This window comes from Propithecus coquereli, unplaced genomic scaffold (assembly GCF_000956105.1).
Source record: "Propithecus coquereli isolate 6110/MARCELLA unplaced genomic scaffold, Pcoq_1.0 Scaffold236, whole genome shotgun sequence".
Lineage (NCBI taxonomy): Eukaryota > Metazoa > Chordata > Mammalia > Primates > Indriidae > Propithecus > Propithecus coquereli.
The window spans coordinates 1,727,763-1,744,086 of NW_012147908.1; the positions used below are offsets into that span (position 1 = coordinate 1,727,763).

The following is a 16,324-nucleotide window of genomic DNA, read 5'->3' on the forward strand; positions in this document are numbered from 1 at the left end:
TGAGCACTACCACTCTCCACACAGTGGTGCTGGATGTGGAGGAGAGGCTGTCATGTGGCGGCAGCCTGCCAGCATGCGTATTGATGAACCACTCAGTATGGTTCAACTGCCCCCATGGCAGCCCTGGAAGCTGGGACAGATGGCTTTTATTGCTCCTGTAACTCAGTCTGGCAAGGTTTTCACTTCCGTAGCTCGAGAACTGACAAAAGCATCCTTCTGGAGATAGTACGGCATAGGGAAGGAAGACCACCTGGGAACGAATCCTCCCTCTGCCATTTGCTTATCCTCCCTAGCCTCAGTTTACATGTCTGTGAAATGTGGATAGTGAGAACCTACCTCACAGGATTATTATCGATTGTGGGGATGACAAGAGATAACAAAGAGCTGAGCAGGCTGCCTGGCACATTAGTTGGGCTATAATTATTTTTATTGTTATTAAATGATGTTCAAATCTAGTTTGGCCTCCAAGTTCTTTACCAAATGCATCCATTTATCCTTCCACCCCAGCCCCTCAGCTCTTTCCAGACAGATCCCCCAGCTTCATGGAAGTTCAAACTCCAGGGTCATTTGGAAATAAGGATGGGTTTGCCCAACAGCCACCCAAACAGAGTCACATCCCCTCTGGAACTTTCCCACAAGTTGCAACTGGAGAGCAGAATCACGAGTGGTTCTGGAATCATGAGTGGCTTTGGGGTAGGATGACTGCGTTCAAATCTGCTTTGCTGCCGTGTGACCCTGAGTGTACATTATTCAATATAAGTTTTATTTCCTTCCAACTGGAAAACAGAAACAGTACCTGTGTCCTAAGAGTTTAAAGATTAAACAAGATGTTGCCATGCGCAGTGCCCAGCATGCGAAACCACTTGATAAGTTATATAGTCATATAGGTTAAACATACATAAACAAATCTATTTCTATGGGAAAATGTCTTCTGGTTTCAGTCTGAGATCTTATCTTTCCACACAAGAGGTACCCCTGCTACTTACAGAAAGATGCTCTCTGTTAGGCATCCCAGAACTCACTTCCTATCCTTTGGGCCAGACTGAGATCCTCATTTCTTTTAACATCTATCTCAAAATTCCCCCTTAAAGAAAACATTCCTTGACTAGCTGCAGACAACTAGTCCCCTCCTCACTAAAATATTCAGTGGCTTCCTGATGGTTTGCATTTGTTGTTATGACGCTTCTGAAAGCCTGTGTTTCCCCCTCATTCCCTTTGCTCTTGTCCACAAAGTTTTAATCTCAAAGGCTACTCCAATTTCATTCCTAGCCCCACTCCCACCGCACACTACCTATGCCACCAGGAGCCACGTGCTACCTTGGAAGTGACCTAAGTGGCTACCCAGCACACAGCATGAGAACCACCCGGTTCTTCATGCTGGGAGGAGACCACTGGCATCAGAAAGACAGCTTTATCTTAGGGAAAAGGAAAAAGGCACCCAGAGAAGACTCCGCTAATACTCACAGATTACAGTGGGAGAGTCACATGTAGCTGCCTGGGCACACAACTGCTCTACCCACACAGAAGGAAAAACTCCTCGAAAATAAGACATGCATCTATGAGCATCATCTAACATGCTAGATATTTCCATGAGCCTCGAGTGCAGGTGCTAAGACAGAGGCCTGAGCCTATGGAGATCCCAAGGTGACCCTCAGGAGCTTCCTCTCCAGGAAGGAGGAGACAAATGACAATCTGAGGCCAGGATTCACCTCTGAGAGAAAAGAACGGGCTCCCACTTCTGCTCCTAGTAGGGGCACTGCAGAGAGGTGGGAGGAAAATGTACGCCAACAACGAACAACTAGAATCTCTCAAGGGGAAGCACCCAAGAGAGCTACTCTGCAAACTTCAGCCCCACTAAGCATCTCAAATGTGGACTGAAGAGAGGGCTGCCCAACGGCATGCTGAGAAAATATTAACCTGCGAGTACCTCAATGAGGAGAAAGGAGAATAACTGAACTCAAAAGAGATCAGGCAGACAGACAAATAAGAAGAAATGAGGCTCTGAACACCATCATTGGGCGAGTATGACGGTAGAGGAGAGGTACTTGTGTATTTGTGCCTACACGGTGCCATCCCTCTAACGGGGCATCTGCTCTGTGGCAAGAACCTGAAGAAAGGTAAGGTCACATCAAACCTGGACCGGTGTCACAATGAACTGGAAGTGTATAGCATGAAGTTGACAGATGAGCAGCGAGTGTCCACAGTGATATAAACAGACCACTGACAATATCTGAACCCAGTTCTAGTTCAGTGGACAAAGGGAACTTGAGTGTGTGTATGCAGGAGGAAGGAGTGCAGTCAGTCAAAATGAAAAGCCAGGTCTGTGGATTCCAAACTGTGGCACACATTCCACAGGGGCTACACAAGATAATACTAAAGTGGGATGCGGATGAACATTTTTAATCTTACATATCTATTTTAATGTATATTAGGGAATAATCCAGTGATACCACCAAATTCATGTTTTTAGAGATTTTCTGTATCAGGATGATGCCAGGTAAAGAAGTGAGTTGCTTTAAGATCAACTTAAAGAAATGTATTAAGGCTGGGCTGGGTGGTGGTTCATGCCTGTAATCCTAACATTTTGGGAGGCGGAGGCAGGAGGATTGCCTGAGGCCAAGAGTTTGAGACCAGCCTAAGCAAGAGCAAGACCCCGTGTGTCTACAAAAAACAGAAAAATTAGCCAGGTGTGGTGGCACATGCCAAGACAGGGAGTGAAGGTGTACAGACATGACTAAAGTTTGGGAAACTCTGAGGCACCCATGTAAAGAGGCCTTGAACAGAAGAACATCATTATATGGAAATACACAATTTTTTCACAAATTACTTGCATAATTGTTACCTGTACTTTAACTCCAAAGAGTAAACTCGGCAAGTACTTTGACAAAGGTAGAGTTTCCTGTCTTTGTCCACAGGCCAGATATAGGGCAGGTGAACTGTGTGTGCATCGTCACCTGCTCATCCAGCCACCTGTGATGAGTGGCTGGATTACAACCTGGCTGGAGGCAGTACCAGCAGAACCTTCCAGTTTCTGGCCCAGTCTTCTTCATGGCATCCAATCCTCCCACCCCTCCTGTGGTTCTTTCCATGCCAGCTTCAATAGCGTTCTAGTTTCCCAGAAAAAAAATTCTTTCCCAAACAAAGTAATATACACAGAGACTTTTCAGTTAAAAAGTGCATTTGCTAAGAAAGGGGGGAAAGCTAAGTCCCTTACAAATATCTGAGCACACCCATACACTCCAGTCCTAACAGGACGAGGAAAGTTCTATCGTTCGCTGTCTTCCTGTTTTGTGTCCTCTGTCCATTGTCTGTAGACGGGGACACAACAGCTTGTTCTGTGGCTGGGGCAGGTCCGCTTTCACACATCCTTAACTCTCATCCTTTGCCTCGTGTGATAAAATTAATCTCAGGCAAAGATCTAGTTGATTTTCTCCTAATCTCCATCTTCCTTCTTGTGTGTTCCCAGCGCATGCTTTAAGGCCTCCTCCAAAGCTGCTTCTGCTTCTGTCTAACCACAAACTCAGCAGTATTTTAAGCTTAGGAGAATTTACCAGTACTGTCTGGCCTCTCCCCATCTGTACTGTACATTGCTTCGTACAAAACATTAGGTGAGCGTGGCTCTCCTGGAAACCTGAGAAGCACATCACCCCTAGCCCGATGCCTCGTTCGTTAGGCAGGTGTGAGAGAGGCCAGTCCTGTTCCAAGTGTTCCCTGGTACAACTGGAGGGGCCCAGGCCACGTGTAGACCATGGTGAGAATGAACCCAGCAGATATTTAAGAGGAACACACGCTACTGTGAGAAGGAAAGCCAATTCCGCTATAAGGTCAGAGCCCTGAAATTGTGACTATCTGCTGGCCTAAAAATTCTTCTAGGCATTTATCATAAAGAAACGAAATGAATAGGAGCGATTTAGCTCCGAGTGTGTTACTAGCGGCTTTATGTATAAAAGCGAAATATCTGAAACAACCCAGATGATGTGAAATGTACCAAGGTGCAGCCACATTGTGGTGTTCTACGACATCTTTAAGTGCAGTGATGTTTTAGGGATGGAGAAGATTTGTTTTCAGGAGTTATGACAAGGAAGGCCGTTTCTTTAGAAATATGAGAGGATTAAAAAAAAAACAACACCTTTTTTTCTTTGCAACAAAGAAAGAGAAAAATGCTAATCCAGATACGGCACCTCTCCTTCTCTAGGCAGAGTAGGTCACTGTCCTGTTCTGTGCCTTTACTGTACCTGGTAGAGACTAGTAATAATAATAATTAATAATGATGATGATACCACCGCCACACCACCCCACAGTCCTGAACACGTATTCTGCACCTGACGCCATATGAAGTGCTTTAATCCTCATGACAACCCCATGTAGTAGAAAGCATCACCCCTATTTTCCAGAAGAGGAACCTGGGGTCCTGAGATGTTAAATAACTTCCCACGTCATGGCTGGTGAGCAACTGAGGCAGAATTCACACCCAGGAACCAGAGTATGTGCTTCTACCCACTACATCCCACGGCCTCTCCCAGCAACACCTGTCTCTGCGAGAGCAGCTCTGCTGCTCACTTACCGTTTTGCATTCACTTGTCTACTTCCCTTACTCAGTTTTGAGCTCCGTAAAGGCAAGGCCCCATGTTCATATTCCCGGTCCCTGCAGGCGTTGTGTACACATCGGCTGTGTGAATAAACCAGCCTTGGGATCTTCCTGTGATTAAACAGTAGCTCATCATGGAAGCAGCAGCTCTTAGTTATCGGCCCTTGCCACGTTCTAGGCCTTGTGCCAGATGCCAAAATGCATAATTTCATTTAATTCTCAAAACTTCCCTATGAGGTGGGCACTATTATCACTATTTTACAGATGAGCAAACTGAGGCTGAGAGAGGTAAAGCTTTGCCTACATCGTAGCGCTGATACAAGAACCCACGATGGACTGATTTCAGGCAGAGCTTGAGGCCTTCACGCCCATGTTATACCACATGACTTTATTATAGAGGCTAAAATGAGACTATATTTTAGGGCCCAGTACCTGATCACTGCAAAGAAGTCAGAAATCCTGAGATGAAAAACAGATTTGATACAATCGTGGTGATAACACTCTGCTATTTGGAACACGGAAGGTATTGGTCTCTAATTCGTTAATTGATTTCACATGTTTTTGGGTAGCGACCCTCCCCCACGCCATCCTGGGCTCTGCCAGAGGCAGAGGAAAAGTGGCGCACAACAAAGCTGTGCCCTCACAGCGCCACAGCCTAGCAGGGTGCGTGACTCACGCTAACACGCATCTCATTACAGACGGGAGAAGGAAGGGACCCTGGTTTTATGGGAGTTGCTAACAAAGGTGGGGGGGGAAGAAGCCATGCCTGAGCCCAGCTCTTGTGTAGCGAAAGGAAAAGAGGCTCAGCTGTTTGCCCACAGGAGATCTGGAAAGACAGTCCTCAGGGGCAGCCGCTGCCTTTCATTCTCAGCAGTGCGAATTCCTGTCCTATTAGGGTTACTCAGCAAAGGAACCTGGGAGGGCTCAATGATACAGTCTTCAAGGACACAAAAGGCCAGCAGCACACAGAAGCCAGAGGTGTCCACCCCGAGCAGTGGCAGGTGGCACAGGATGTCCCCAAACAGCACGCAGCAGGGACTCACGTTTCTCTGTTGACTGCACAGCGTGGAACAGCGTCAGGGGTCTCTCGCTGCAGGACGGGGGCTTGGAGTCGCTGCTCTTCTTCCGAGACAAGTGCAGCTGGGCATTGGTGAGAGGCGCATCAGGCACGGTGTTAAATATCTGCAAACAGAATTTCACAACAAGGTTATTCACGTCTGAGAATTGGGAGGAAAGCACAGGCCTGAACCAGTGAGAGCTCGGCAGTATCTAGGAAGCAGCAAGAAAAGATCTGAGAGGACCACCAGCATGCGCTAAGACTTCATTTTAAACATTTCTAGGAACTAGCATTAAACGTCCTTTGGAAATTTATCTAAGAGTTTGATAATCATTCACTTCCATTTCTAACCTCTCCTGCTATAATTTCCACTGATCATCTTTTTGTTGTTCTTTCCAGGGCAAATGGAAATCAGCTGTGCTCAATATAAGCCACTGTTAACAGCACTTAAAGTTTTTTGACCACCTTTGTCCAGAACCAAGGAATCAACATTCCTTTACCTTTCTTCGTTGGTTCTATTACCAAGTTCTTAACAACTGCTCCACAACCTCCTTACACTATGGGACACCCACTTAATAACATTCCAAAGCTGGCCTGGGGCAGGGCACCCTTTCCCCTTCCTCTTCGATTGTCCTCAGCTGGAGCATCCTTTTTAGTTGAGCAGCTCTGTTACCTGTAATGCTGAGCTTTTTCTTTTTTTAAGGGGGGAAGGGGGAAGGTTTTTTTTTCCCCTTGATGATAAAAGTAACATATATATGCACTAAAGACAATTTGGAAAATGTAGAAAAGTCTCAAGAAGAAAGCAAAAAACTCTTCCAATTCTACTTCAATGAATAAGTGTTATGTAGAGATAACCACTGCATTTAAGTTTAATTTCTTTATGAGCTTTTTTTTTTTGGAAGGGAAGGAGCTTTTATTATTACTTTTTTTTGAAAGTCCATGGTAAAATATGAGAAGAAAATGACAGACAAAAATCACGACAATTCTTTTTTCTACAGAGCAAAGTATGGCAGACTTTAATAATCAGATGCTAACACCGACATGGCGTTTACCATGATTACAGCGGCCACCCGACTGCAGACTTTGCTCTCAGTTCTCGGCAACCCTGAGCAACAGATGATGTCCCTCAGCATTTTGTGATGAAGAACCGAGGCACAGAGAGGTTAAGTTGTCACAATCATAGATATGATGTGTGTTACAGATGACAACACAGGCTTTTTCCCCAGATTCCTTTTAAAATGCATACAATAACTGTTGTTCTGATATGTGCATTTATGTGTTGATTAGTTAATACCAATTTGATGGTGAGTACGAATGGGTCCCCTTCTGCTGCTCTTGTGGTGCTCCACTTTGGATAATGGGCTTAAGTTTAATCCAGGAAAGTGTAAGAGGTGCTAGATCACTGTCATTTCTTATGATTGAGTAATATTCCATTGTGAACATATACCAAATTTTGATAATCCACTCATGGATTGACGGGCACTTGGGTTGTTTCCACATTCTTGCAATAGTGAATTGTGCTGCCATAAACATTCGGGTGCAGATGTCCTTATCGCAGAATGTTTTGTGCTCTTTTGGGTAGATGCCTAATAGTGCTATTGCTGGATCCCATTTGTACTCACCATCAAATTGGTATTAACTAATCAACACATAAATGCACATATCAGAACAACATCTATTGGATGCTGGGGAAGGGGGAGGGCGGTGGGAGGAGGGGGGAGGGAGGAGGGGGGAGGAGGGAGGAGGGGACGGGTATTTGTATACACAAGGAGTGCAATGCGCACTACCCGAAGGATGGACATATTTGAAACACGGACTTCGGCGGGGGGGGGGGAACCAAGGGCAACACACGTAACCTAAACATATGTACACCCATAATTTGCTGAAATAAAAAAAAAAAAAAATAACAATAATATTCACTCAATCAACAAAGACCTTCGGAGCGTCTACTTTATACTAGGCACTCAGGGTCTAACAGTGAAGGAGGCAAACATATTCCCTGCCCTTAGAGAGTTTGCATTCCAATACCTACGATTTCCTGAGTTCTTGCCACACCAGCCTCAGGGTTAAATGCTTTGTATGAATTATGTCATTTAATGTTAAAATTCACTTTTCCATAATTGAAATTTTATTCTCTATTGAGATTTTTATCCTACATATTTCATCTAACATCATATTGTAGCATTTCCCCATTCATTAGAAAAATTTTAAATATGATTCTTAATGGCTGCATAACACTCCCACTATATTGAGAAATAAAAATTTATGGATACATTCATTATCATCTCTTACTCTTTGAAGTTAGCCTCCTTCTGGATTTTCTCTTTCCTAAAAGTCTCTGGTATGTCTAGGGCCACCTTCACCTATGGACACATCAGGACTTTTCTCATTGTCGTCTCTCCTTTTATGGATGCATTTAAGAGCAGGACTCAGAAGCTGATATGTAGGAAGCAAAGTCATAAGAATTAAAAGAATTTCAGCCCAAACAGCTGCTCTCCATGGGTTGGCAGGTCCTCGGGCTCCAACGATGCCAGCCAGCTGGTTAAGTCAGTCTCGCTCCTAAGCACAGCTGTCCTGAAAACAGCATTATCATATTTTCCGTAGGGGACTGAAAATTTTCAACAAGATAAACTGAATCACTACACGTTAGCTGAGTTCAACTGGGGCGAGGGAGTTAGAAGAAAAGGAGACTTAAAGGCAACAAAAAAACTAATAGCTTCCAAAACATCTGGAATCCCTAAACACGCGCTTACCAGGGCTATACATCTCTAGTCTCTTTCTGAATCTCTACGACAGGAAGAAAAGAGAAAGGTTATGGATGTTATTGAGAATAAGGACTGCAACCTCTAAGCAGCTTTCTCCCCTCTTTACTGGGTCGCTTCTAGGTGACAACCTCACTATGTACCATTATCACAGACTTTTTTTTTCTTTTAGAGACAGGGTCTCACACTGTTGCCCAGCTGGAGTGCAGTGCTACACTACGTCCTTGAACTTCTGCGCTCAAGTGATCCTCCTGCCTCAGCCTTCCAAGTATTTAGGATTCTTAAAATTTTTTTGTAGTTATATGGGGTCTCTCTACGTTGCCAGGCTGGTCTTGAACTTCTGGCCTCAAGCAATCCCCCATCTCAGCCCCACCCAGTATTGAGATTACAGACATGAGCCACTGTACCCCAGCCCATTGACATTCTTTAAATGGCTCTTATGTATGAGTGTTTGCCCCTGCAAGGCACCATGGTAGGTGCTTTACATGACTCATCTCTAAGCTGTAGGTCAACTCAGCATAGTCAGTTGGATGGCATCTCACACTGGGAGATTTCCTGCCCTGCCATACAGCTAAGCAGGAGAGGGACCAGGAGTGAAGCCCCAGGGCTGTAGCAGCTGTTTATTCAGCTTGTCTTCTCCCGCCAATCTTCACTCTAAGAGCTGGTGCCCAAACCCACAGGATGCATTTCAATGAATAATGTTGTCTCCTAGCACCCTTCCTCCTCTGGCCTCAAGTTCAGCACCTTCAGCAATCCCTGGCTGAGAACACTTGAAAATGATTCAGAGGTAGTGATGGTCCTGGTTCTCATACTCCCCCCAACACCCTCTACCTCTGGCCTCCAAATTATGTCTCTTTTTAATGAGTTACTGAGAAGGAGATCCTCGCCCAACTACAACGGGAGCAAAGACCAGGTACATACATTTCAACTGTCAACAAAAATGTGAGCATTTACTTTTTCCTAAGAACTGTAGTAAACGCTGGAGAAACAAAGAGTAGCTTGTGAGGAAGGACCATGGATTTAGACAGATGCGTGAAAAATTGCTTCCAAAACAGTATTTGTATACAGCAGAGCAGGAAGAGACATGGGAACATGTGAGAGAGAATTTCACTCTGCTCATCAGCTGTTTTCTCTAAAAGTTATTCAAGCATGATAGGATCAGCTCTAGAAGACTTTCACTGTGGGTCAGAGCTATATCCCACAGGCCAGTCCTTTGGGTCTCCCTGTGAGTCAGGCTCAGGCTTCTGGAGAGCTCTGATAGGGCTGATTCTCAGGATCACATGCAACAAAGTGCACATGAGCACACTGCAAAGTGTAAAGTGCCAGACACTCATCATTATTATCAGGCATGTTTTCCCAAGGTGCAAGAGCACCTCTGTAAATTAGATCAAGTCAGAGGACTACCTTTGTAAACTAGATCAAGTCAGAGCAGACGACACAAACTTTCGTTAAGGAGCCTGGGAAACCATTCCCCACGTCACTGTTGTTTATTTAACTCTGAAACTTGAACACATGTAAGCTGTTTCAAGGCTGTTGATTGTCTGGCCACCTTCTAGCCAGGCCAAGAGTTTGCCTCTGTGCTAAAAGCTTGAGTTGAATTCTGATGAGAATCTGAATTATTCACAGATTAATTTTGTTGGTTATTATAATCCTATTTCATTTGGAAGAGATGATTTCAAAATAATCAAATGAACTTTTCTGCAGTCTGCTGCAAAGAATCACAGTACAAATGACCAGGCGGAATGATGGAAGCATGAGCTCATGTAACCTATGAGCGACGGATTTATGGAGCTCTACCATGTGGCTGGAACAATTTACTCATTTCACAGAGACTTTCCAAATTAACACAAAAAGGGGAAATTTATTCTGTGCCCCAAGTGCCCAGTTTAATACTGTCCAAACTTACAAACTAATTCCGACTTAATCGGGAATGCCTTAGAGATGTAAAGTTAGGAAGAGCGTAAGCCTTCAGGAAGCAACTGGAGAATAAAATTGTAAAATAAAAATATAATTCTGGGTAACCCTTCCAAGTAGCCCCAATTTCAAGCCTCTTCTAAGTTGAATTAGCACACCCATAAATACCAAGCTACTGTTTCCCCTTAAGCTGTGTGGGACAGTGGTCAGGGGTGGTTTGGCCTCTGCAGTCAGACCGACCCAGGCCGAGTCCCATTTCTGCTGCTCACTCAGCAGGCAACACCTACAGCGGCACTGACCGCGCATTCACTGATATTGACATCATTGCCCTATCACCACATAAAACATAGGAAAGGGGTTTAAAGTCATTGTACAGGTAGAAAGCAAACAGGCTGGGAAGCTACAGTATTGGGTTCAAATCCTGACTTTGCTACCTACTAACTAAGTGATCTTGGGCAAGGTAATTAATCCTTCCAAGTCTGTCTCCTTTGTGCAAATGGGGATCTAATAGCTGCCTTGCAGAGCTATTGAGAAGGTAATACACATAAAATGCTTAGCTTAGCGTAGTATCTGGCAAAGAGCAGGCAGGAAGTGGTGGTTGTATTATACAAATGACAATAAAAATAATCAAAATTTATTGGGTGCCTCCCATGCTAAGTTATTTTCATGGATTATTTATACGAATTATTTTACTCACAGTAACCCTATAAGGGATGTACTATTATCCCTGCCATCTTGTAGATGAGTAAACTGAGACTCACTGAGATCATCTGATTTGTGCAAGGTCACATAGATAAGGAGCACAGCTGGACTGGGACCTAGACAACCTGACTGTCTGGATCCAACCATGTACTGTCTTTATACCTATTATTAATGCGACAGAAGACAAAATGGAAAGATCATAAGTTTTGGAGTCTGATGGATCTGAATTTAGTCACTTACTAGCTCTGTGACCTTGAGCAAGTCATATAACTCTCTGACCTTCAGATTCCTCATCTGTAAAAAGTCCCAGGGCTGTGGTGAGGACTGGAACACCTAACACAGTTTGGCACTCAGTAATGTGTCCAAAACACATTACTGTATTCAATAAACAAGGAGACATACAAAGCATAAAAAGGGAAATCACTGGAGATTCAACAATGAATTAGTTGCAGTCGGGACATGAGGATTTAATTTATCAGTGTAAATTTAATTACTGTTCTTTGCAAAACATTGACCTTAACTGCTTACAGCAATGATAGAATTTGCTGTTCTTTTTCCTTTGAATTCTCTATAAAAGTCAAATTTCACTGGCCCCTCCACGTCGTACAACATTGATACTTGTGGAATTTGTTCTTAGCCATGTCACATGCATTTTTACACCTTTTTCAATCCCCTCTGTCACATGTGCCTGCAATCTAAAAGGACTAGGAGTCTCCCTGTAATGCGTGTGGTGTACTCTTTATTATGTGCTGTGATTTTTATGGGAGGAAAATTAGGTCATGATGAAGCGATCCTAGTCTATAACTGCAAAGTAGCGCTGAGACAATAAATCAACAGCAGAGCCCTGGGGATTACGATGCAAAACAGGAAGGCTTACATGAGAAAAGAGACTCAGCGTTTTCTTGAGACACAAAGGCATCAGGGTCCCAAGTAAAATGCGGCTGGCTCGTTTAATCTGAGGAGCGTCTGCATTAGGAACGGATGCCTAGGACTACTGGGCACGGCTCATGCACCGGTGGCTCTTTCTCCAGACAGACAGTGGGGCAGAGGACCACGCAGGGCAGGACAGGCCATAAACCCAGCTTTGCATTGGAGAGCCAGGCAAGTCTTAGCAGGGCTCACTTACTGTAACAGTTGAGATGCCAAATTCAGAGGCTGTAGCTGCAGAGAGGTTTTTTAAGGACAGTTGGAAGTCCTATGTCCTGTTGATATCAGCATTTTGGCAGAGGGATCAACAATTTGGAAAGTAGTTTGGGAGTTTTATTAAAGATCTCTCAAAAGAAACCAATTACATTTAGTAACGGAGAGTATATATATATATATATAGATGGCCTGGGTAATTCACGGGATACTGTGATTTTCCATATCTGCAGAAAGATTCTATTTCCTGTTCTCTTTGCTGACAAAGATGAATAGATTAAAATACAACAACCACCGCCCTTATTTGGGCAACATTAAAGGAGCTTCACAATTCAATTATTGGTTTATCTGGGATTTATTGGGGGAAATATATGTGTTCAGATACACAACTTTTTTACATTAATAAAGAGTATCAAATACAGCACGTGCCACTAAAAAAAGAAAAAAGTCCTGTGACCAGAAATATTCCAGCCCAGCACACCAGTAAATCTAGCTTGCTTCTGAACCTAACAAAGACAAGAGGAGCAAAAGGAGAATATGCAAGAAGTAATGGAAAGAAAGGCAACACAAAATATAGAAATAAAAATCAATGAACAAACTACAAAAGCCATGACCATAGGACAAGATTAGCTTCCTGAGCAGGCCACAGTCCCAGGGACTATCTCAACGTAGGAAGGCATCCAGGTAAGCCTTATCGTTATTAATAATTTCGCATATTGACAACTCTTTGAAATATCAAAGAAACAACATACAACTGCCACACACCTGTCATATGCCAAATAAACTGCATTTTATTACTGGACGTACATTTTATGCACAAAGCTCAACACTGGTGCGACAGATTTCAGTGCCACCAACATGTTCGTAAAAGAATATCAAGGCAGTTTGGTGGACCCAGATCAACTCGAATCAAGCTGACTACATTGAAAATCGCGACCATTTTATTGGGAATACAAGGTTGCTTAGGACTTGGTGTTTATAACAGTGTTAGGCAGGGTCATCCACGGTTGCTAGCTCCTCGCCTTGACATGTGAGATTAAAAGTTAAAGTATGTTAAAAAGGGGCACTAATCTTTTGGAATTTCCGAATTAACGGCTCAAAGACCAACACTTCCACCTCTTCCAAAGCTTGCCGGTGGAGTGGGAAAGGAATCATTATAACTTATTTTGTCAAACGTTAATAGGCATTAAAAGGCATGATGCTGATAAAAATCATGTGGTGTATGTCATATGAACACACATAAATCCTGCTTCATGCACAGAAACCCTTGAATGCCACAGCCAAAAGAAACACCGTGGAATGTGACAGAACGAATGAGTGCAACTCTACTGTGTTAAAAGTTTTTTTTTAATTTAACTTCTTTTCTTTTTTCTGCCAGGTGAGTATTGTGTGTCAGAAATTAACAGTAAGGTATACACACACATACACACAACCCCCACACACACACACAATTATTAGCCTGAAATTTCACATTTAACCAAAACTATGAAAAGCATGCAGTTTATTTTCTTGTTATGGCTATTGTTCTTAGACATCTAAAATTTTCAAAGTCATTGGCAAGTAAGCCTTTAAAACAGCAATAAAAGGAAAGACCTGTAAAAAAGAGAATTTCTCGGCTTTGGGGTATCTTGAACAATGACAACATTCAATACTTTGTTTTGTTTTAAAATTTTAACTAGAAGCATACAAATGTTGGTTACTTTTACTATAACCTCAGGTATTTGCCTATTTGATGTTTTAAGACTTAGAGTGATAAGCTGTGAGTTTGGGGTAAGGTTCTGTCCATACAGAAATCATAATGTCACATAATTGACCTCTTCTTTAAAATAAGCATGGTAAGAGCCCAAATCTTCGCCCTCTGAACTTTCAACTCTGAAACTTGACCACAGGTAAAGAGCCAGACTCTCAAGCTTATCCTTCTTTATAATCCAGGTAGAGTCCAAGTATGGACTCATTGGTGGGAGATGATGCTAAGAGCTAGTATTTCCCCGTAGGAAGTCCAGCAAGAAGAAACAAAGGACATTAGGATCTCACTCTACGCTGTAAGTAAAGGCTGCAGGTCAAAGGTTACACTTTCTGAGCTATAAGTTTACAACAGCATGTTCAACTCTATAGTTTTATTATTTATTTAATGAGTGATTTTGATATCAACAATCAGAGTACAATTTGTTTCAGCTTCCAGGGATATCTTTCTAAAGTGCTGACATAATCATCTGACCCCTCTATTTGAAAACCACTGAGAACTCCCAGTTTTTAGGAGTAAATTCAAACCTCTTTCCATAGCTTTCAAGACCCTTGAAAAATGAGCTAAATCCAACTCTTTGGCATTATCTCCTACCAGTTGCTAACATATAACCCAGAGTCTTCCACGACCATGCCATTTTAATACCCATGGCTTGATTAATGTTGATCTCCTGAAAGCTGTCCCTCCTGTGTCTACTCTTTCTCTGCCTCGAGAACTTCTATTGATCTGTGAGAGTCCAATGCCAGCAGAATTAAATTATTTTTCCTCGGTGGTGCCATAACACTTTATTCATTTAACCGGGTATCACTTAGCACATTGTATTATGGTTAGTTATACCCTGATAAAATAGGAGTGCCTTGAACAAAAAAGGACCTATCTTATTTATCTTTGGCCAACAGTAGATAATAAATGTTTACCGCATTGAATAGAGATTAACTAGAGTAAATTTTAATAGCTTGGATTCTGAGACTGGTCCTAAGTTCAACCCTCGTTCCTCTCCTAGCAAGCTGCTTCTTAAGCTCTCTGCACTTCAGGCTTATGATTTGTAAAATGGGAGCTTCCCTCCCCCAGAGTAGGTAAGTCCAGAAACCAAGGCAAAGCCTGCAAGAGGTCACACACCATTACTTTTTCAATATCCTATTGATCACCTAGGCTAGCGCTAGTCAGAGTTGGAGGGGACCACACAAAGGAAGGAACACCAGAAGATAAGGATCACTGGGAGGGGAGGCAGTTTAGACGCTAGCTGCCACATTCATCCAAAACCTGTGTACTGGGTGCCTACTGAGGAACTGGGGACCAAGCGGTGAACAAAATAGAGGTCCCTGCTTCCGGGAAGCACACATGCTAGTGGAGGTCAGAAAGGCAATGGCTCTAATCAATAAGTAAATTATTTAATATATAGTATGCTACATGATACAAGGAGTGCTATGTGTTAAATAAAATTTATAGGGAGCCATTCGTTTGCACTGAGCTCCAACACTAGGCACAACAGGCAAACCAAAATGGAGTCACTCATGCTGACATTCCTTGCCACCAAGACAAAACTAAGCATCTGATGTTCCAAGAAATAAGAAAAGAGAGAGAGATAACAGCCAAATCCCCAAACAGGCCAGTTTTAGCCAGCATGTTAAGGAAGTCCCCTCTGCTTTAACCTTTACAAGGAAAGCAACTTCAAAACGACCAATCTGCTTTTTGTTCTCTGTTTGAAAAACGCTTTCATCAGCCCTGTTCTGTCTATAAAGCCAATCTCCTCTGCACAGCTCATTGGAACACTCATTCTATTTTGCAGAATGATTCTAGAATTGCAAATAAAAGCCAGTTTAAGATCTTTAAACTAAACTTGCTGTAATTTTGCCTTTTGACTTATGAAACGAGATAAAGCAGGGGAAGGGGAAAGCTGGAGGTTGGGACTGCCGTTTTAAACAGAGAGATCGAGGTAGGCCTCACTTAGACACTTGAAAGAAGAGAGGACACAGGCCATGTGGTTTTATAAAAGAACAGTGTTCCAGTCAATGGGAACAGCAACTGCAAAGGCCTTGTGGTGGAGTGTGCCTGCCATGTATAAGAAACAGCAGGCCGTCACGGTGGCTAGAGGGACGATGCAGGAGATGAGATCGGGTAAGTAACAGTGGTGGGGGTAGAGACCACGTAAGACCTCACATGCTCATTCAAGGACTCTGACCTTTATGCTGAGTGAAATTGGAAGCCACTGGATGATTCTTAGCAGACAACTAATAAGATGTGACTTAATGTTTTAAAAATGTCATTCTGGTGGCTGATATCAGAACAGACAGTCTGAAAGTGAAGAAAGGAAGCAAATTAGGAGGCTCCTGTAAAATTCAGACAGCAGGTAATGGTGGCTTAGAGTGTTATCAGTGTAGGTGGTGAGGAGTGGTCAGATTCTAGATTTATTTTGC

The 16,324-nt window shown here is 43.1% G+C and overlaps 1 protein-coding gene across 1 annotated transcript in view; it reads right to left on the reverse strand.

The window, feature by feature from the left end:
- ARHGAP26 (Rho GTPase activating protein 26) overlaps positions 1–16,324 on the reverse strand; it is a 334,209-nt gene that overhangs the window by 74,523 nt on the left and 243,362 nt on the right. The window contains exon 19 of the mRNA XM_012645781.1: positions 5,632–5,770. Within this exon, the coding sequence (XP_012501235.1) occupies positions 5,632–5,770 (139 nt within the window). The remainder of the gene's footprint in view (positions 1–5,631; positions 5,771–16,324) is intronic.